We start from the raw sequence: 21,274 nt of genomic DNA, 5'->3' as shown, positions 1-21,274 counted from the left end.
AACCCATGCAGACAGCGACAGTCTTCGCCTTAACGCCCCCCCCACCCACTATTCATAGACAATAATTCGACATAAGTATTTAAAAGACGATAATTGGACGGGGAGCATCTATCCATCCATCTGCACTCACTCTACCATCTAACCGCCCATGCATCAATCATCCATACATTCAACTATTTCCATCATTCAAGGCATTCGTCTGGTCCTACAGGCATCCATCCGTCCTTCTAGACAGATTCTGGCTTTCACTTATCCACCCGTCCATGTACGCATTCACCAGAACATCATTCATAGACATGCAATCTTCAATCCATTCATCTATCCATCCATCCATCCATCATTCTAAGCATGCATTCATCCAACCATCCTTCCAGACACACTCGCCTATACAGGCATCCACCAATCCATCAATGTATTCATTTTCCAGAGCATCCAGCCATCCCATGCAATCTACCATCCACACTTCCGCGCCTCCATCTTTTCTCGCACCCATCCATGTTTCCACTCACCAAAGCCTTGAATTAATCTTCAAGTGCTCGCCCATCAAACCATGCTCAGCCTTATGAGACTTTGGCACTGTCTTGCTGTACATGAATGCTCATGTTTTTGGCGAGGCTACAAAAAGTCCCTAGCTTGAAGAGTTTGGAAAGCTTGAGAGAGTATGTGGCTTAACGATCACAGCTGCCGACTTTGGAACCGGGCAACCAAGTTCGAGTTTGTGAGTCGGCGCAACATCCTGCGTTTCTGTGCAAATAAATCCCTTAATTGCCCGTGTCTACCCAAAAAATAATGCATACTGTGTAACGTAACTGGTGCTCATGAACGGTCTCCAATACCTTTGTGTCGAGTTTGCGCTATCTAAAGCTGCATACAAACATAACCCTGCATGAAGTGCAGACAGCAACAGTCTTTGCCTTAACGCTCCCCCACCCGCTGTTCATAGATAATAATTCGACATGAGTATTTAAAAGACGCTAATTAGACTGGGAGCATCTATCCATCCATCCTTATGAGACTGGCACCATCTTGCTGTGCATGAATGTTCATGTTTTTGGCGAGGCTACAAAAAGTCCCTAGCTTGAAGAGTTTGGAGAGCTTGAGAGAGTATGTGGCTTTACGGTCAGAGCTGCCGATTTTGGAACTGGGCAACCAGGTTCGAGTCTGTGAGTCGGCGAAACATCCTGTGTTTCTGGGCAAATAAATCCCTTAATCGCCCGTGCCTACCCAAAAAAAGAATGCATACTTGTGTAATGTAACTGGTGCTCATGAAAGGGGTCCAATACCTCCGTGGCCTTCGTGTCAATGCAACATAAATACAATCCACATAATAACGCTCAATGCCACATATATACACACCATATAATAACACTATACTCAATGCAACATAAATACACTCCACATAATACCACTTACTACCACATAATTACATGTTACATAATTACACTCTTTAAATGCAACAAAAAACACTCCACATAACACTGTGCCGCATAAATACATGACACATAATTACACTGTACTCATCCAACATATATGCACTTCACATAATACCACTCCGTGTGCCATAGTTACACGACACATAATTACACTAAAATAAATACAACAATAATACACACCACATACCACTAAGTACCACATAATTACAAGGCACATAATTATACTGTACTCTATAAAACTTAAATGCACTACACATATTAACAGTCAGTACCACATAATTACAAGCCACATAATTGCACTTTACTCAATACAACATAAATACACTCCACATAATACCACGCAGTACCACAAATTTACACACCATATAATTACACTATACTCAATGCAACATAATAACACTCCATATAATACCACACACTACCACAAAATTACGTCACATAGTTACACTGTATTAAAGGCAACATAAAAACACTACACATAATAAAACTATGCCACATAAATACATGCCACATAATTACACTGTACTCAATGCAACATAAATGCACTCCACTTAACACTCACTGTGACATTGTTACACGCCACATAACACTCAATTCAATACAACATAAATACACGCCACATACCACTAAGTACCACATAATTACAAGCCACATAATTACTCTACTCAATGCAACTAAAATGCCCTACACATTACCACTCAATACCACATAATTACAACACACATAATTACACTCTACTCAATGCAACTTAAAAGCACTTCACATGTTACCACTTAGTACGACATATTTACACGCCACATATTTACACTCTACTCAATACAACATAAATACATTCCATATAATAACACCGAATACTATACAATTACACACCACATATTTACACTCTACTCAATGCAACATAAGTACACTCCACATAATACCATTATGTGCCATATAATTACACGCCGCATACTTACACTACTCAATGTGACATCAATACACACCACATAATACCACACACTGCCACATAATTGAATGGTACATAATTAAACTGCACTCAATGCAACATACACTCCAAACACCACTAAATGCCACATAATTACACCCCACATAATGAAACACTACTAAATACAATATACACTCCAGACAATACCACTCAGTGCCACATAATTATATACATCACTACACTGAATGCAACATACACTCCAAACAATACCACACTCTGCCACATAATTATATGCTACATAAATACGCTGCATTCAGTGCAACATATACTCCAAATAATACCACCAAGTGCCACATAATTACACGCCACATTCAAGTACTAAAAAAAAGAAGACTTTTTTTAATTAAAATCTTTTTTTTAAAAGGTTTTTCAGTTATATATAATGTCATCTTCATTTCTATAAAGGTAACAAAAATGCTTAACACTTTTTATTATAACTTTTCAACATAATGAACAGCAGCCACAATGCTCTACAACATAGCCAAAAATTCTGCCTAAACACATAAGGTCCCACAGGCGGGACCAATTGGTTATGCCAATGCTTGTTGTATTAATTTCTCACAGGACTTACTGTAATGAGCACATTTGTAAAATGTATAGTTAGAAGTAAATATGATACTCATGTCATTAATTGTTTTTTACACACTATGGACAGAGGTGGAGGAAGATATTCGGTGTCTCTTCAAGGTATGTAATGTTAGACGAATTATAGCAAATTTAACGCTGACCCAAGCAGCTGGTCCAGATAACCTCCCGGCAGTGATTATGAAGATCCGACCTGACTAGTAGGCAGAATTCTTTGCCCAAGTGTTTATTGGCATTCTTGACTCCGGGCAGATGCCTGAAATTGGAGAGGGGCAATTATCAGACCCATACATAAACGGGGAGATCTAAAGATACCAGAAAACTATAGGTTAATCAATCTATTGGATGTGAGAGAAATGATCTTTGCAAAAAATTATTTTGGAAAGACTTAAGGAATGGGATGAAGTAAACCAGATCGTGCCTCCTGAACAGGGGGGCCACTCCTCAATTGACCATTGCTTCTCTCTCTCTCTCTGGTCCATTGCATGGAAGGCGATGGAGCAGGGGGGTAGTCTGTTCTGCTGCTTCGTCGACTTTCGGACGGTATTCAACCTAGTAGACCAAAATCATTTATGGAAGACGTTGATCAGGTGGGATATCCCCAATGCTCTCTTGGCCATAATACAGGGCTACATAGCCACAATTGGGCCCAGGTCATCTTGTATACAGAGTGGACCTTGTCACAGAAGATCTTAATCAGAAATGGGTTAAGACAAGGATGAGTCCTAGCCCCCTTGCTTCTCCTTATTCACAGTAGACCTACCAACTACTCTGGACGTGGCACAGGGTGCCAGCCCTAATTTAGATGGGAAACACATTGTTTGCTTACTTTATGCAGACAACCTTGTAATCCTAGACCAAACAGAGGTCTTCAAAGGAAGCTGAATGTGTTCAGTGAACATTGTTCAGTATACATTGTAGTCATAAAAAAACCTTGTAGTAAATTTGGGAAAAAAACAAAGTCCTGAGTTTTGGCAAAAAGAAAACATTTAGCTGGTTTCTGGGCTCCACAAATCTGGAAATGGTAAATGAGTGCAAGTACCTAGTAATGTGGTTTGAAAAATCCCTAAAATGGAATGTCCATCTGGACGCACTGAGAATTTGAACTCTGACCTCAGTTAGGGGTCTGAAAAAATGTAATGAAGACTACAAAGAAATGTCAGATAGACCTGTTTTATAAGCTTATACAGCCATGATACCACCCCAGTTCCAATGTGGAGCTGAATTGTTATATGTAAGTGGTAAAAGGGGGTAAGGTGTCAAAGAGGGGAAATGTTTAAAAAACGTATTGTCCCTACCCAGGTCCTCTATGATCCAGGCAGTAAGAACAGAAACCGGAATGGTATCTTGGCATATAATCGCACGTATGGCCCTAATAAGATTCTGGCAACGCCTGGGTTAAGGGATGAGCAATTAATATATCAATGGTGTAAAAGTGATACTGCAGAGTGAACTGAAGTGGGCAAGGGGGGGTTCGGGGAAATTGTAACTTTGGTGTGCAGGGAGGGACATGAGTTAAGGTGTGCCCACAGAATCTACAAATTGATATTTCGCTCATACTATTAGACGGTCTAAAAGTCCTCGTTGCATGGAAATAGCTTTTTACATCCAATTAAAAAAAATATATATGGTATCAAAAATCTTGCACAGGCAGTAGATCGTTTACCTGACATGCGCTTTCTGGATATAGCATGTGCAATCGGGAGGTTTATGATCGAAGCTAAAAATGGTTTTAAAAGTGTATAGAATTGGAGCTTTTAGGTATTATATTTTATGATGAATTGTACCCAGCTTAGAAAAACAGAATAATTAAGGAATTTGCACTTAATGGAATTTTATATAAGGTTTTATTCTATTTTATACAGTTTACTTAATGAGATGGTATTTGTGAAAGATTGAGATGTTTTCTAAATAAACATTCTTTTTGACTGACTGAAATTGTCTTTGGACTTAAAGTCCAACCATTTGTATAACATTTATTGAGAACTATGTGATTGACCAAAGTAGTTCAGTGTTACAGAAGAATCAATCATAGTCTCAGATCCTCTGTGTGCACTTAATATACCAATATAGATGGGTAATTATTGCCAGCCTCTTGTTCTTGATGGTGTTCACATCTGAGAATAATTTTTCTGCTCATGTTTCCTTATTTCCAGTTTGCTAAAGTCAGTTCTGTTTTTTAAATCTCATTATATTCTAGGGGTTGGAGATTGTATTTCGAGCCGGGTTAGCAGTCCTTCAGATGAATCAAGCTGAACTCATGCAGCTTGACATGGAAGGCATGTTACAGGTATGACAGCAAGCAGTATGTTTTAGATGGATCTCCATTGTTAATTGACCTGTTCTTTAATATTGGAAATGTTGTCTTTGTAGCACTTTCAAAAGGTCGTTCCTCATCAATTTGACGGTGGACCTGAAAAATTAATCCAAGCATCTTATCAAGTCACTTACAATTCAAAGAAGATGAAAAAGTAGGTGTGATAACCCTTTAAACATGAATTGGTTTTTTTTTTCTTTTTGGTTATTTTTTCCTCGGAGTGTGTTGTCCAAATTTAAAAAGCTCAACGGTTGGCAGTGCTCCTTTTAAGTGAACATGTTGCTTGTTGAATTTGGTTCATAGCTGTATTTTAGATAATATTTCAATTGGCTAGAAGACCAGAGTATGTCTTACAGTTAATGTGTTTAAGTAATTTGGTCATTTCTGTATTCATTTGGGAAAATGATTGTTAATCTGGTATGATATAATGTGTTTTTTAGTGGGAATAGGGCTAGCAGCGGTGCTGGCTTCTCCACGGTCCAATACCTTTCCCAGTGTGCACTAGCATAACCTTGTAACACCCTCTTTCAAAGCAGAGGACAGATTATACTATTTTACTAAAGCAGGCTTGGGGCGTAACATGTCTTAAATTGACTAGAAAACATTTCCACCTTGTGTCACTTCATGGAGACTGGTTACTGCATCCGGTTTTACTCTTAATATAACTTGGCTTGTGCAGTCGATCAAGGACGTCCGTTTGAGAGTAGTAGCCAAATAAGGTCCACAGGTTCTCCTCTGTCCTGGCTATTTCTATTCTCATTTATTGGCAGGTCTGGAAACAGCTTCTATATATGGCATGACCCCTGCTTTCAGCATATTTGCCCCTTTGCAGCCTGCTGCTCATCCCTTCAGTAAATTCCTGATGTCAGCCCTTTCACCTGATAATATTTGGATCTTTTTATTGTTTTGAAACATTTTAGTATCTGTCTCATTCTTTCTTTAGTTCTATGTGGAAAAACTCTGGCTTTAAGTCATGCGGATGTCCCCTGAGGCTTGAGCCGGGTGAACGGTGCTTTTAAAACGTGAGTGTGGGGCATAATCTTTTAACCAGATTTTAATCGCTCTACACTTTTTATTTGTGAGGACTGCTATTTCACCACTGCTTATTCATATTTGCACTTTGTAATTTGCACAACTTTTACTTACCCTCCTCTGGCACTCGGTGGTTCCAGGGTGAGGTCGCCATTTTAGGTGAAGGCAGGTCGGCGCTCTAGGCGTCACACTTCCTGCCTACTTAACCGGATGCCAGCGAGAGGCAAGCCCGTCTGGGCCCGTCCGCGCATGGCCCGCGCACAGCGCCAGTCCCCCTGCCCGTTTTACTCCAACAAAAATTAGACACCAGACTTATTCTGCCTCGATGCTGCACAGTCTAAATAACACAAAGAGCAACTCCCGGTGTAGATGCATCTTTCCGGATCTCAAACTTGCCAGTGACACAATAATTTGCTCAAACTGTGGAACTATTATACCCATACATTACTTAAAGCCGACTAATACCACCCAGACCCTGATTAAAGCAAAAACAGGGCACGGAAAAAAACCCTCATGAATGTCTGCTAATAAACGCAAGGTCTCTTGTTAAACACAGCACTGAATGCGCGCAATTAATTGAAAATGAAGAGATTAAGATCGCGTTTATAACGGAGTCATGGACCGACGAGGCCTCCGGTTCTGATATTCTGAAAGCCACACCCCCAGGCTTCATCTGTCATACCCTTAATAGACAAAATAAGAAGGGTGGTGGACTAGCTATAATCTACCACGACTCCTTAATTGCAACCTTTAATAGTTCGTCTAACTCTGAGTGCGAATCTTTAGACTTTTGCTTCTATCTCTCGCACCAAAACAACTTCAAGGGTACCTTGGTGTATAGACCACCTGGCCCCAAATCCAGGTTTATAACACATGCCAGCAGTTGGGTGGAAAATGAACTAGGTGCCAGCTCCTTCTCGATACTAGGGGACTTCAACTTCCACCTAGAAGCTGAGGAAGACCCTGATACTAGTAATTTAATAAACCTCATGAATACGATTGACCTAAAACAAATTGTCGTCGGAGCTACACATAAGGCAGGCCATACCTTAGACGGCATATTCACTAATACTACACAAGTTACCTTCACTGACACACTTTCAGTGATCTGGTCAGATCACAAGGCAGTGAAATTTACAGTATCTTCCACCACGCAAGTTACCAATAAAATAATGATTAAACAAACCATGTATCGATCGTGGAAAAAAGTGAAGGCTGACGAACTTAACATTCGTTTGGCAGATACCCTCCCTAATATTCCTCCAGATCTGGATGAAGCCGCACTGAACTACTCTAATTGGTTGGAAGGAGCATGCAACGAATTGGCCCCTAAGAAAATCCGCCGTAATTTCGGAGTTCGACCATCCTCTCCATGGTACTCACAAGAGCTCAGAGATTAAAAACTCCGTTGTAAATACCTGGAAAGATCCTGGCGAAGAAAGTACGATGTACAGGATAAAAAACTATATAAAGACTGTCTGAACCAATATAAACAACTGCTCTATAAAACTAAACAAGAGTTTTATGCCACAAAAATCAACAAAGCAAAAAACTCTATTAAAGAACTATTTAAGACTGTCACAGTTCTGGCTCTTCTGGTTCCTCCCCCCATAGAAGCTAGTCAAGAACTTTGTGATAAAATAGCTAATTCCTTCTTTGATAAGGTTGAAGCCATCTTTTCTACATTTTCACATTCCTCAAATGTGACATCTGTACTGGGGTTGGTAGATACAAATAGCTTAATTAATCATAATATTCAGCTCCACAACTTTAAGCCTGTTTCAGTTACCGAGGTTTTAAAACTTTTGGAGGAAACCAGATCAGGTTCACCTAATGACCCCTGCCCCCTTTCAGTACTGAAATTAGCCCCGGAACCAGTGTCCGCTATTTTAACTACTATCATCAATACAATGTTTGCACAAGGCTACTTCCCCAAAGCATGGAAACTAGCATCTATCCTTCCACTTCTGAAAAAACCACATCTGGATCCTAACTAATCAAATCATTTTAGACCCATATCTAGGCTTCCAATACCCGCAAAAATTGTGGAGAAAATAATGAACACACAACTCAGTAGATTCTTGGAAGAAGGCCAGGTGTTAGATCCCACACAGTACAGCTTTCGAGGGGGACATAGCACTGAATCAGCGCTTCTTAAATCCACTGAGGAGATCAGAGCCATACTGGACCAAGGAGGAAAGGCAGCAATGATAATGCTAGACTTATCTGCTGCCTTCGATACAGTCCATCATGGTCTATTGATGGACCGGCTCTATGAGATTGGAGTCAAAGGAAAAGCCTGGAGACTTATCAAGTCCTTCCTAGCCAGATTCTATGGGACCTTTACCACTACCTAGCAGAAAAGTAAAAAATCTGGGAATCAGTAGTTCAGTTCAGTAAATTTTTATTTCGATGATTAAAAACCATCATAAAAATACATAGTACATAGTACAAATCATCAAAATCATAAATAACATACATTTCTGAACCGTACAATGTTAAAAACAAGATTAAAAAAGACATTCAATACAGTCTGAGTCAGCCCCTGGTATTTCTTAATTTAACGGCAAATTTAAAAAAAACTCAAAATAGAGCATAAAGTGCGTGTGTCAGTTGCTCTCTGCAAGAATGATAGGGCAGGTTTAGCGTAACGTAATTTTGACTCTTTTAAAATATTTACAAGGAATCTACGACGGGGGGGTACGATAAAAGGAACATAATAATAGAAAATGAAGGGTGTCCTGCGGAGACCTGTTGTCGCAGCCGCAGGCACCCTTCTGCTCAATTGTTAGGGTAAAACCAGATGGGTAAGCTAAAATGTTAGGTAACAAATTGAGCCTAAAACGACAGATTAAAAATCTATCTTGCTGATTATACATTAAAAATAAATATGGTTCCATGCCCTCTCCGTTACTGACTAGAGAGTGTGATGTTACAGATGTTTTAATAGAGTCAAGTTGTTTCCTGCTCGAATCATATTTGCCCAATAACATTTTCTGAATCCGATTTTTGCAGAATGGGTCAATCAGTGATGGTTCTGTGAAAACTATTTGATGATCTATAGCCCCTAGAGTTTCTTTAACATATTTAAGCCAGGGAATTTGAAGCCATCTATCTCTCTGGAGACAATCTTTGATTATTTGTCTGCTAAGGTCCGCTTCTGGGTTTACCCAGATTCGGAGCTAGGACAGAATAGGTCTTACTTTTATCTGGTCTGTAATATATGGGATGCCAAGTTCCCTATGTACAATCGCTGCTGAGATGCAATGCGGTATCTTTAGTATCTTACGTAGGAATTTGTCTTCCTCTACTTGCAGCAGGTGTGCGTCCCTAAAACCCCACACCTCTGCCCCATACGTAGCTTTAGCGATGCAGACGGCTCTATACAGCGTCATCACTTGCTCTGGTGACCATCGACCCAGTCTACGTGCAAAATTTAAAATCGCACCAATTGCTGAGATCAATTTCCTGCATCTTTCCTCTAGCAAGGGGGCAAACCTAATCCCTCCATCAAACAGAAGGCCCAAGTACGAGAATGTATTAACAGTTTCAAGAACATGTGTTCCTATTTTAAAACTAAATCTTTTGGTGGGTTTTTTCCCTGCCACCATGACAAATGATTTGGTCAAGTTCACGGAGAGGTCCAAATTCTCCATGAACTTTACAAATCCATTCACCAGATGTTGTAGGCTCGTTGCTGTTCGTGCCAGCAGGACCGCGTCATCCGCGTACAGCAGAACTGGTATATGGCGCGATCCTGCTTTAGGGCAGTCAGTCTTCATGTCCAACAAGGAGCTTTCTAGGTCGTTTATGTACAGGGAAAACAGAAAGGGGGCCAGGATACACCCCTGCCTCACTCCGCTGGTGCACGGGAAGGGATCGGTGCTCACCCCCCCCCCCGCACTAAAGCGGACCTTGGCAGTGGTGTTCCAGTGTAATTCTTGTAAGATGTTTATGAGTTCAGGGTCAATTCCCAGTTTGAACATAAGGGCCCAGAGTTTACTTCTATTTACATTATCGAATGCAGCCGCCAAGTCCATAAACCCCATATACAGAGTTCCGTTACTGGCTTTAGTATATTTGGCAACTAGGAGATAGAGATTGAGACATTGGTCACTAGTTGATTTACCGGATCTAAATCCGTATTGGGTGTCTGCTAGAGTGTGTTGTGCTTCAGTCCACACAGCAAGGCGATTTAAGACTGCCCTACCTAGTAATTTGGCTGACACGTCTATCAGCGAAATTGGTCTATAGCATTGCGGGTTGTCCCTGCACCCTTTCTTGTAGATGGGGACAATCTGTGCTGTAGACCAAGATCGAGGGAGCCCAGTTCTAATCGCTGCATTTAGTACTCTGGTCATGATCGGTGCCCATAATTCGATGTTACTTAGGTAGAGATCGGGGGGGGTACCGTCCGGCCCTGGTGCCTTATTTTTAGTGAGGCCTTGGATTGCTTTAGTGATTTCCAATAAAGAAAATTCCAGTTCCTTGGGTCTCACCCACACCCATGGTCCGGTCTTGAATATTTTGCCCTGGTGATTATATAAACTTTCAAAGTGGGTGACCCATTGTTCAGGAAGAATATTAGTGCTGATGACAGGGGAACTAGAATCTTGAAAGCAGGGCCTATTGATAATTCTCCAGAATTGGGTATAATCCCTATTTTCTCCTGCTTCCCGTAGGTCTGCCCAGACTTCCTTTTGAAGCGTGATCTTCCTTTGTTTAACCTGAATTTTATAATTATGCCTATACCGGGCTACTTTGTTTTTATCTCTCGGGAGGGTCTTTAGGCACAGTTTTAGCCCCCTCAGAGCCCGCGAGCAGTTAGAGTCAAACCAGCGTGGATTTGGTGACTCTTTTACCGGACGTTTAGTTTTTAACAATCCGTCAACCACCTTGGTTAGGGACTCAAAAGCCAAGACCAACTCTCTACCTTCTTTTGTAAGTTCAAGGCAAGCCTCTATTTGTTCTTTCCCTCTTTCCATTAAGGAACAGTAAAATTCCTGTGCATTGATCTTGGCCCACCTTAAGCGCCTCCCCTGGTCCGTTGGGCGAAGTTCAGTGCCTGAAGGAGCGTTCCTTACAGTTCTCACATTATAGGGAATTTCAAGGGTTAGGGGGTTATGATCACTAAAGGGGCTCCATTCCGTTTTTACCTTTTTTGACTTGCTCTTTTGCAGAGCTCGATATTAGTATAAAGTCTATGATGGATGAGCAGCCCCTTCCCTTAAATGTTGGTGTAAGAATATCTCCAACTCTCACATTCAGCAAGTCAATAGTGTGAGTGAGAGCAAACCTATCAAGGATCTTCATAAGGAGTGTTCCCTCTTTATTGTGTTCAAAATGTGGGCCACTTTCTACAGGGCAGGAGGACCAATCCGGGCTCACGGGTAAGAGTTTCTGGCATAGGTGGCAATTGAAATCACCCATGAGTAGGATTATTTGTTCTTGACCGCCCTGCCTTTGATCAATTTCTTCGGTTAATCTACTCTCTAGTTCGTGTATCACTGAGTAATTATCATCGATCGACCCTGAGTTGTAAAAGTTTAATATTAGGTATCTCTGGCCCTGTCCCTGGAATATCACTGCTTGTAAAGTATGTGATACCCACAAGGGCTTTGACCAAGTGCCTTTTAGATCTAAATCAACATATATGGCTAGCCCTCCCTTCGCCCTTCCTGATCTACCTTCCAAAGCTGGCGGAAAAAAGCATTTGTAACCCTCCAGGTGGTAGAGAGAGAGGTCTTGTGCCCAAGTCTCCTGTAGAGCTATGATCTGGAAGCCAGTGATATACTCCCTCCAGTCCTTATTATCGAATTTTCCCCCCAGGCCGGCTATATTCCAGGACAAAATAGCTAGCTCTGCCTTGGAGTCTTTTCCTCCCTCTGATACCTGGTCGATCCGTCTACACACTTTCTTGTTATGAGTCATGGGCTCAATAGCATCCTCACCTCATCATTGGGGGGGGCTTCTATCCTTAGGGATTCCAGGCTTTCCTCCACCCCTTTCGTGCTACAAACGAGTCCATCCCCTGTGGTTATATTTTGTTGTCCATTTTCAGCGGGAGGTAGTCCGTTGTTTTCATCTAACGACTGTAAGGGGGCAAATCTGTTTCTCCACTCTGGGTCGTCTCTGGTTGGTAAAAATTGGCCTGTCTGATTAGGCCTTCTGTCCCTTTGTCTGAATTGTGCCCTTCCTGTGTTCCAGGTTGGGTAAATCTGATTGTTAATACTCCGCCTCCTTGGGTAAAAATATCCCAGGGGAAGGGTACAGATTGTACTAGTGTGATTCCTGTTTGTGTTTCCCAGTATGTTATCTACCAGATTAACATCTCTAAAGTTTGCCACAATACAGTCCCCTCTTATGTCTTTTTTTCTGCCTCCTAGCCAGTTCACTCTTCTTACATGTAGAATATCCCCCTTTTCCCCCATATTCAAAGGCCTATGAATATTTAACCATTTTATTATTTTCGATTTTAGTTCTAGATGAGTTTCTTTTTCTACAGGTCTGAGTTCCGGCACCCCTGCAAGTACTATAACGTAGGGGCATGCTTCCGGGGGTAAATTTATATGTGGTGGGGAGCTTTCTGATCTCTCAAATTGGTCATATTCATATTGTGGTAGGCTTGTTGGGCCTTGGGTTAAATGCTGGGCATCTCGCACTATTTGTGTAGTTGCTTGCTGTTGGGCTTTATCTATCTGTTTATTTCCGCCATTCTGTGGGGGTCCCCTCCCTGGGTGTGGTGGAGCTTTGGGCAGATCATGGACTTGTGCGATCGTATCTTGTGTATAACTAGCACAATTGTTAGTGGCCGCAATTTGATTAGTGGGTGTATTTATGGCTTGGTTAGGGCCTGCAGTAGGGTTCATACTTATGGGGGCCATTGTCTTGCCCTGTTTAATTAATTCATTTGCAATTTTGTCTATCCTACTGATTATCGGTTTCATCTGGCTGATGATAAAGACTTCCAGATGATTTTTTAGATCACCAATTACCTTCTCTATCCACCCTGGCGGTCTTACATAGGGGGCTCCTACTTCATCCTCAATGATGGACTCCTTGCTATTTTTGGGTCTACGAGCACCTGTAATTGATGTATTTTTCCTGGGCTGTCCCTTGCCCCTCCGCCGTTGTTGTTTGGGCCTACTCTGTGTAGTGAGATTATTTTTCCTTGTCTCTTCTGCTCCAGATTGTGCACGCTGTTGAGCACAAGGAATGCCTTCAATTGAGTTGCTCATTGTTTCTGTGTTTGGACTTTCTGAGAGAGTTTGGTCTCTAGATTGTGTGGGTGTAACTAATATTGGAATTGGTGAGGAAGACAGACTCCTTTCCATACGCTCAATCTCCCCCGAGACATTCTTCAGCATCAGGTCTATTGCGGTAGGTTTTTTAGCTTTATTAGATGGTACATCGATTATTCCAGCAATGACCTGATTTGGGGTATCAGCTAAAATGGCTTTGCTCTTGGCCGAGCGTGTTTTTGGTGGTTTAGTCATTACTGGGGTTCTGAGGATTATCCCCCTACCTATTCACCCTGAATTCCTTCTCGTAGACACACAGAGAGTCTATAGCGATCCAATCCGGCCTTTATCCCAATGCACAGTTTTATGTCAAATGAGGAGTTCAAGAAACAGTTCAGTAGTGATGTTAGAGTATTATTATTAGTGAGCCCCCAACAAGAAAATCATCCAAGTTGGAAACAAAGTACCTTTGAAATGTGGCAAAATCAAGGAGGGTGGCCCAGCCCGGCCTTATCCGGCCCCGGACGGCCACAGACGGCCCGCCCTTAGTCCGGGCTTCGCCCGGCGCCGCCCGCGCATGTCCCGCGGTTGCGGAAGGCGTTCCTTTCTTTTCAAGCGCCTCCGGGCGCGGTGTTGCTGGCGTCAGGTGAACGCCGCCGGGGCACCTGGGTAATGTAGTCCGGCCGTTCCCCTCACGGCGTTGTCTGTACTCTCCCCGGTGCAGCCGTTCCCCTCACGGCAGTGGCGAAATGCAGGACGCCTAGTGAGTTCCAAGAGAAACTTTCATTATTGATGATAAACTTTTCCTCAAAGACCAAGTCAATGCGGTAGTTTCCGCTACTTCGCATATTTTGCGGTCCTGTAAAAAGATCCTGCCCCTGTTACCCATAGAATCCCAAAGGATAGTCATATCAGCCCTGGCACTATCAAGACTAGACTATTGTAACTGCCTCTACCTAAACATGCAGGAGGGACTGCTGAGAAGACTGCAACTACTGCAGAATGCAGCGGCCAGATTGATCTCTGGGATCCCCAAATATGCTTCTATTTCGGCGGAGATCAAAAGGTTACACTGGCTGCCTGTAAACAAACGGGTTTTGTTTAAAGCTTTGTGTATCACACATAGATCCCTACACAGAACTGGACCCTCCCATCTGATAAGGCATATTCAATGGTATTCACCCGGTAGAAGGCTGCGGTCTTCAGAGGCAAAACTAGCTTCAATCCCAAGGGCAAATAAAGCGAATTGGGGTGGACGAAGCTTCTTAGTGAGAGCAACTAAGGCATGGAATACTCTTCCATTCCATCTCAGAAACACTACAAATCATCTGGAATTTAGGAAGGCCCTTAAAACATGACTATTCACAAGTTAATGCCTTTCACGTACCCGGTCTCGGATTAAGGATGGACTCCTCTTCTATAGCGCCAGGACATCTTCGGGTATTAGTCGCGCTTTATAAAAGTTAATAACATAACATGTGTATCATGAGCCAGTAAAGGGTATCAAGAGCCCAAGAGCTGTGCTTCATTTAGTAAACAAACCCTCGCTTTTCGAAGGCTGTCGCACTGTTGAATCAATTCCAGCCCCACATCTGCCAAACGAGACCTCAATTCACTGTTGAACTCCAAGGTAGATCCAGCATCTCCTTCTGTATGTGGTACTGCAAGTACATTGCACCTGGAGATCAAGCAATTCTCCCTCTACATGTTTTGGTTAATGGGTAAGTCTCTTCTAACCAAGTTGCTCCCATCTCTTGGTAGATGCATCTTCTGACTACTGTTGGCAGTTAAGGAGGAGACACTCGGTTCAGGTCAATGAACAGAGAACTTCAATAATAGTGGCCAGCAAACCCATGTGTTCAGGTGCATCAACAGTCTCCCTCCAAGCTGGCCCCTTCTAGGAGGTAATGGATTTCATGGACAACTGGTCTGGCTCTTCTAGTTCAATAGACCACTGCTGCTAGACTGTGGTTTTACGAACCCCTCCAAGTTCCCATTAGATCTGAGTGTAGGTTTTGCCTCAATACTATCCTAAGTCCTTACCGTGGGATCCTCTTTGGATGGTCTTAATGCAAAACTGAGCACTAGGAATGTTTCCTCAAATTCTGATCTGCCTCCAGTTCCGATGCAGCTTCTGCCATAGTGTTAGTAAGTCGAAGCATCCTTGGTGAGCTCCCAACTCTAGAGAATGCCTTTATGCCACTACTGATGGTGCTCAGTTTGTCTCCTGTGCAGATTCTCTAGACACTGGTGTAGCCCCAGTGTCAGAGACCCAGCTTTGGGTAGTAGTTTCCCCTTCACAACCTTCACTGCTCTTTCACTTAGCTGCCTTGCCCTGATCTTGACTGATGCTACCATGCTTTAATGACTTGGCTGTTGGAAGTGGTGTCTTTTGAGGACTCAATACTCAGATGGGAGAATTGGGGCTTCTGTGTACTGCCTTCCTAGGCATCAATTATTGGACCAGATCAAGGTCTGTTTTGAGATAGAAGGTATTCAGTGGCTCAGTCTGTTTTGGTGAATGGCACTTTCCTGAAAATGCAAGTTCTTGTTCTCCATTATGGACAAGGAGGTCATGTTTCTCCAGGAAAATGTAACATGACCAGTACAGGCTGCATCTGTGTCAAACTATTGATGAATACACATCTTTACTCCCAGGCAAGGTTCATAAAAAGCTTGTTCTTAACCTAGGTATAAAAGCTGAAGTTCAAAAACATTTGATGTCCTGGCACTTCATCAGTACAGGTGCCAGACTATGATGTCTGGTTTTACAATGCCTCAGCAACCAAACCTTGAGCTGGAGGAAAAACGTTCCATCCCATGACAAATTTGGTCCTCCGGCAGTACTAGATGGGCATGGTCATGGCCAAATTGTTGAGTATCATCTAAGCGGGACTGCTGTGAACAACTCCCCTTTTCCCACTGGCAAAGATATCCCAGTCTTGCAAGACTGGGAGTTATTTGTGTCCTCTTCCTCATGGATCAAGCAATCTTAGAAGACATTTCAGAGTGGTCAGGCTCCCAGAACTTCAGATGATGCAAACATGTTCCAGTGACTTCCAAGAAGACACGTTGTTCTCCTCTACACCATCTCATGAGATCCATTCAGCTCCAGGGAAGGGAAGATCTTCTTTCTCCTGCGATTTATTGTGCTGATATAATCACTCATGGCCAAGTCTGTTTCAGCGGAGAAGATCTGCTATGCTCTACAGCTCCCAAAGCAGCCTCCATTCAGGCTACCTCTGCTCCAGTTTGCATCCCGAGACTGTCTGCAGGAAGTAGAGAGGCTCTTCCTTTTGACAATGACAGAGCCAGTCCAGCCTTAATTTTTTGTTGCTATATTGTTACTCATTTTAGCCAGAGCTGCTGGCTTTGACTCCATTTTTGGCAGTGGACAAATTATGTATCTCTGATCCTAGGAACGATCCCGATTTAAGATGGAAAACAGTGCTACCAATACAGAACGGTCTCATTTATCTCAGTACGGTTTTGTGTCTTTACTAAATTCCTGGCCCATTAGTGGATTTTGAGGCAGCAAAAGTTTTCTCCTATGTATACCTAGAAGATTGTCTTATCGAGCGATGGTAAGAATGAGGCAGGTCCTTTCTGGCTATGACTCTTATGATTCAACACAATCTTGGATTATTGTTTAACTATTCAAAAACTCATTTGGTGCTATTCAAAAAGATGGAAGTTCATAGGGGCAGTCCCTTACTACAAAGCATGTAAGAGCAAACAAACTGGCAATGCATCACTCCGTTATCAACAAGAGTATAACGGCCTGAGGCTTTTGGGTCTAAAAATATTCTTCTAATGTGTGGCTCATCTCCACATACATTTCTTGTATCCAAGGCTGGTAGAGCACTTAGATCAACTGTTGGACAATCTGCCCAAGCCCATCTGAATCTAGCTGAAGAAGAACTGTTGGATATTTGCTATCCACCTCTTGGTGGGATTGAACTTTTGGCAGCGATGTCTGTAGTTTGCAATTACCATAGACTCCTGAGGGAGTATGGTTATGGGTGCATTGGTGGAAATGTTCTATCAATATGTTTTTAAACATGTTGCATTAATTCCTTCACATAAGCATGTTGGAGCGGAAGGTAGTCTTTCTGGCATTGAAAGCCTCCCTTCCTCTGGTCAAATCGAGAGTAGTGAAGATTCAAAAGGAAAGTATTTACATTCCTCTTTTATGCGAGGAAGTAAGCTACAACTCAGTCTCAGATCTTTGATGGCTGGCAGCCATTGTAGGTGAATGGCCTTAAAACACGTCATGTTCTTCATAGTTTCCAACCTTGTGGAAGTGAACAATACCAAACAGACAGTTTGAGCAGGTATCTTTACTCAAGGCATCCATATCTGTGTGGAAATGGGGTGTATTACATGGTGTGGTAGTGCAATCTCACATGTAATACACTTACCAACCCCTTTATGACCCTTTTGTTTCGTCTGTCAAATCCTCAGCTCAACCCTGGGCAGCTGTGGCACTGAGCAGCAAGGCTTACACAGAGGAACAAGATTTAAGCATTTAAACAGCACCAAACAAGTGAAGAAGAAATCGACATGACACTCAAGAAATGCAACACAAGTTTATAAAAAATAGACTGTATTTTTATCAGAATTTAGATGTTAGAACAAAAAAGATCCACCAGAGGGTTCCGGAGATATAGATTTCACAGGCAATAATAATTCAGAGCAATTTCACTCAACCGCGAACGAGCCTTAGCAAAGGCAACTAATTGGACACTTAAAAACTTTTCCAAAGAAAACGTAGATAAGTGTCCAGTTGAGTGGGTTAGAAGTAGTTGGGGCGACCAACTCTGGCAGGGAACTAGTCTGGGGGTTCAACAAGGTCCTCAAGAACAGTTACCCTTGTAGGGGAAGCAGTCCTTCAGCAGTTCACGGCACTTTATCAACATTGTAATGTATTGTTATGGAATGGTCCTGATACTGACACAAGTTATGAAGGATGCTCAATATGCTCTAAGGATGCTTTGGTTGCGATGCAGTCGATTGGGGGGGAGGGGGTCTTTCTGCAGGGATTCCTCCGTTCACGAAGATGATGAGGGGTTCCTGGTTGCATGGTCAACATCCCACAAAGTCCTCTACAGTCTGGCTGAAGTCCAGTTGCTACTGGACTACCAGTTGTCTTTTGTCGCGATCACAGGCCAATCCTTCCTGGATTGATAACTCGCCTTCTTGAGGTCCCAGCAATGCTTAGAAAGCACACTTGGGTTCAGTGAACTTGGGTGCAACTTTGTGCGTCCGGTCTTGGTCCTCGGTGCTGCACCGCAGCGGTGGTAGCGTCTTAAAGACTTTGGGATACCAACTTACCCCAGCAGGCTTCTTCAGCTGTTGTGTCCCTGTGCTGGGAACAGGAGACCAGTCTGCTTGCCCTTGAAGTTATCTTGCCTTGACTGGGCTCTGGAGACCGCTTCTCCTTGAGCAGGACACTGCAGGCACAGTCCCTCTATCCCCTAGCCAGCAGATGCAGTCCTCCTTGGTGCAGCCTCTCTTCCACAGTCCCTCTGTGCAGCAGGGCAGTCCTCCTTTGGCTCTCTTCCAGTTTGGTCGAGATGTGAGGTCTGGGTGCCAGGGTTGCACCTTTCGTATATGGAAGTGCCCTCAGTACAGGATGCAGTTGGTACCTAATGGGGTACCAGGTTCCCTCCCACCTGGTGATCACTTCCTGTGGAGTGTGGCATCTGGCTGTCCCAGCAAGTACCATTCTGCCCACTCCCAAGATGGCAAGATCCCTCTCTTGGTGTACAGACCTCTTCCGCCCACCCCCAGAGTGTGGCTATCTGGGCTACACGCACCTGTGGAAACAGGTTTGGCCACTGGTTTCCCCTCTCTGCTCCCTGTGCCAGTCTGTTTACCTCAACAATGGGGCAGCCCTCCTCACTTGTGTTCCAAATTTGCCCTTCAAAGGTAGCTTCACCTTTGAAGCCTGTCTTTGGTTGCTAACACCAAAGTCCCATCCTGCTAGATGGAGGGGATACCTGCCTGGCCTGCAATCCCTCATTGTTCTCCTTATTGAGAGTCGTTGACACATCTTTTCAAGAGGGCAGAAAGCTGTCTCGTGAAACAGGCTCCATGTGTGCCCGGGAAGGCACAAGAATTTTAAAAGCAACCAAATGACAGCTTTACAAAAGCTGCACACTGCAACAAGTTACATTAATTTCGACTTGAGATACAAGTCTGGCTTAATAGAACGAGTTGTTTGATACCTTGGAGTGGTGCCCACTTTGGTCGCACCGTTAAGGAGTTAACACAGCTGAGGGGTTAGTGTTAACCCTGTATTCATGAATTGAACGACCAAATCTTTCCAGAGTAAAACGATAGTTTAGTGTGTTTTACTCTCAGGACATGTGAAGTGCCTGTGGTGCATGTTGCACCCTGCCTTTAGGACTCGGTAGGCCTGCTAGAGGGGTGACTTACACACATGTAAACAGGAAGTGGTGGCATTGTCATTGCTTTTAATGGCAAAGTCGGGCTAGCAGTGTGGAACTGGTCTACCAAGCTGCAGTGGGTGACTGGGGGACTCGTTTTACTTGGCAGTAAAGTTGAACATTTGCCGCTCACCTGATCCATGGATGCTGTTCTGTTTCTCGAAAGCCACAGAGAAAAGTGTGCAACTAGACATCTACAAAACCTTTCTACTGGCCGTATTGCCCTACTGGAACAAGCCTGTGGAATCCTCCATTGCCATGGAAGCCCTTAAAATAGCTATCTGGCCTAGGAAAACAGTTTCCATCTACCCCACGACCTCCTCGTTCCTGAACCTGGCTATTTTGGTGCATAATTCTTTTGAGCCATTGGCCTTGTGACTTAAAGCTTCTTATGTGGAAGACTTAGTGGCCATATCCTCAATGCACATTTGTACCTTGGAGCGTGCCAAAGGTACTGTCAGTGTTCAATCTTAGCAAGGAGACTTCTTTCAACATTTTTCCTCATCCTAGTATCATCTTGACAGAACCATTCACCTGTATCCTGCTGACTAGTACTTGACTTTTGAAAGAAATGATGCCAGCCAGCACTGCCAGATGGGTAATGTCACATATCACCCCTTGCTACATTCTGCTTGGGACCCAACCTCCAATGTGTGTTCTTACACACTGCATCAAGGATACAGCAGCATACTACAGTAATCCACCTGTCAGGAATAAAAGCTGTATTATGTATCTGATAGAGACTTCTAGCCGCAGATTCCGTACCATAGAATTTCCCAGTCGTCAGGCTAGAGCTGGAAGATTTTCTGTGAGCAGTAACCCTGCATGGCAGTAGGTGGCGTCCTTCGGCTATATCTGTGCCGTCCACGCTGAAACTGATGTTAGCGGCACCGGTATAGGCGCCAACTAGGCGCACTGTCAGCTCTTTTCTTTCCGTGCCAGCCAGGGCTGCTCCAGAGAAGAGCTTCCCCATCAGTCACTGTTTGACTGTATTTATTTTGACTCAGTGTTGAGTCTTTTGAATTTTATTCTTCCTGGTGTGGCAGGGATGTCCTCCAGGAAAGCCGGCTTCAAGCCCTGTGGAGCCTGTCATCGACCGTTGTTAGTGATGGATTCGCAGCTTTAATGCCTTTGGTGTCTCGAGTGCGACCACGACCCGAAGTAGTGCTCTGACTGCCACGCCATAAGTCCTAAGGCACTGCGGAAACGGTCCCCGAAGCTCATGGGGC

At 43.3% G+C, this 21,274-nt stretch overlaps 1 protein-coding gene across 4 annotated transcripts in view; it reads left to right on the top strand.

Annotated features, from left to right (window-relative positions):
- The window catches only part of EVI5 (ecotropic viral integration site 5), a 1,102,294-nt gene that overhangs the window by 525,056 nt on the left and 555,964 nt on the right, over window positions 1-21,274 (top strand). For all 4 annotated transcript variants that reach the window (XM_085602190.1, XM_085602187.1, XM_085602191.1 and 1 more), the window contains 2 exons: window positions 5,204-5,293; window positions 5,377-5,474. In XM_085602190.1, coding sequence (XP_085458316.1) covers window positions 5,204-5,293; window positions 5,377-5,474 — 188 coding nt within the window. The remainder of the gene's footprint in view (window positions 1-5,203; window positions 5,294-5,376; window positions 5,475-21,274) is intronic.

The sequence above is a fragment of the Triturus cristatus genome, chromosome 4_2 (genome assembly GCF_964204655.1).
Source record: "Triturus cristatus chromosome 4_2, aTriCri1.1, whole genome shotgun sequence".
In the NCBI taxonomy this organism is placed as follows: domain Eukaryota; kingdom Metazoa; phylum Chordata; class Amphibia; order Caudata; family Salamandridae; genus Triturus; species Triturus cristatus.
This window is presented reverse-complemented; position numbering and strand designations above follow the sequence as displayed.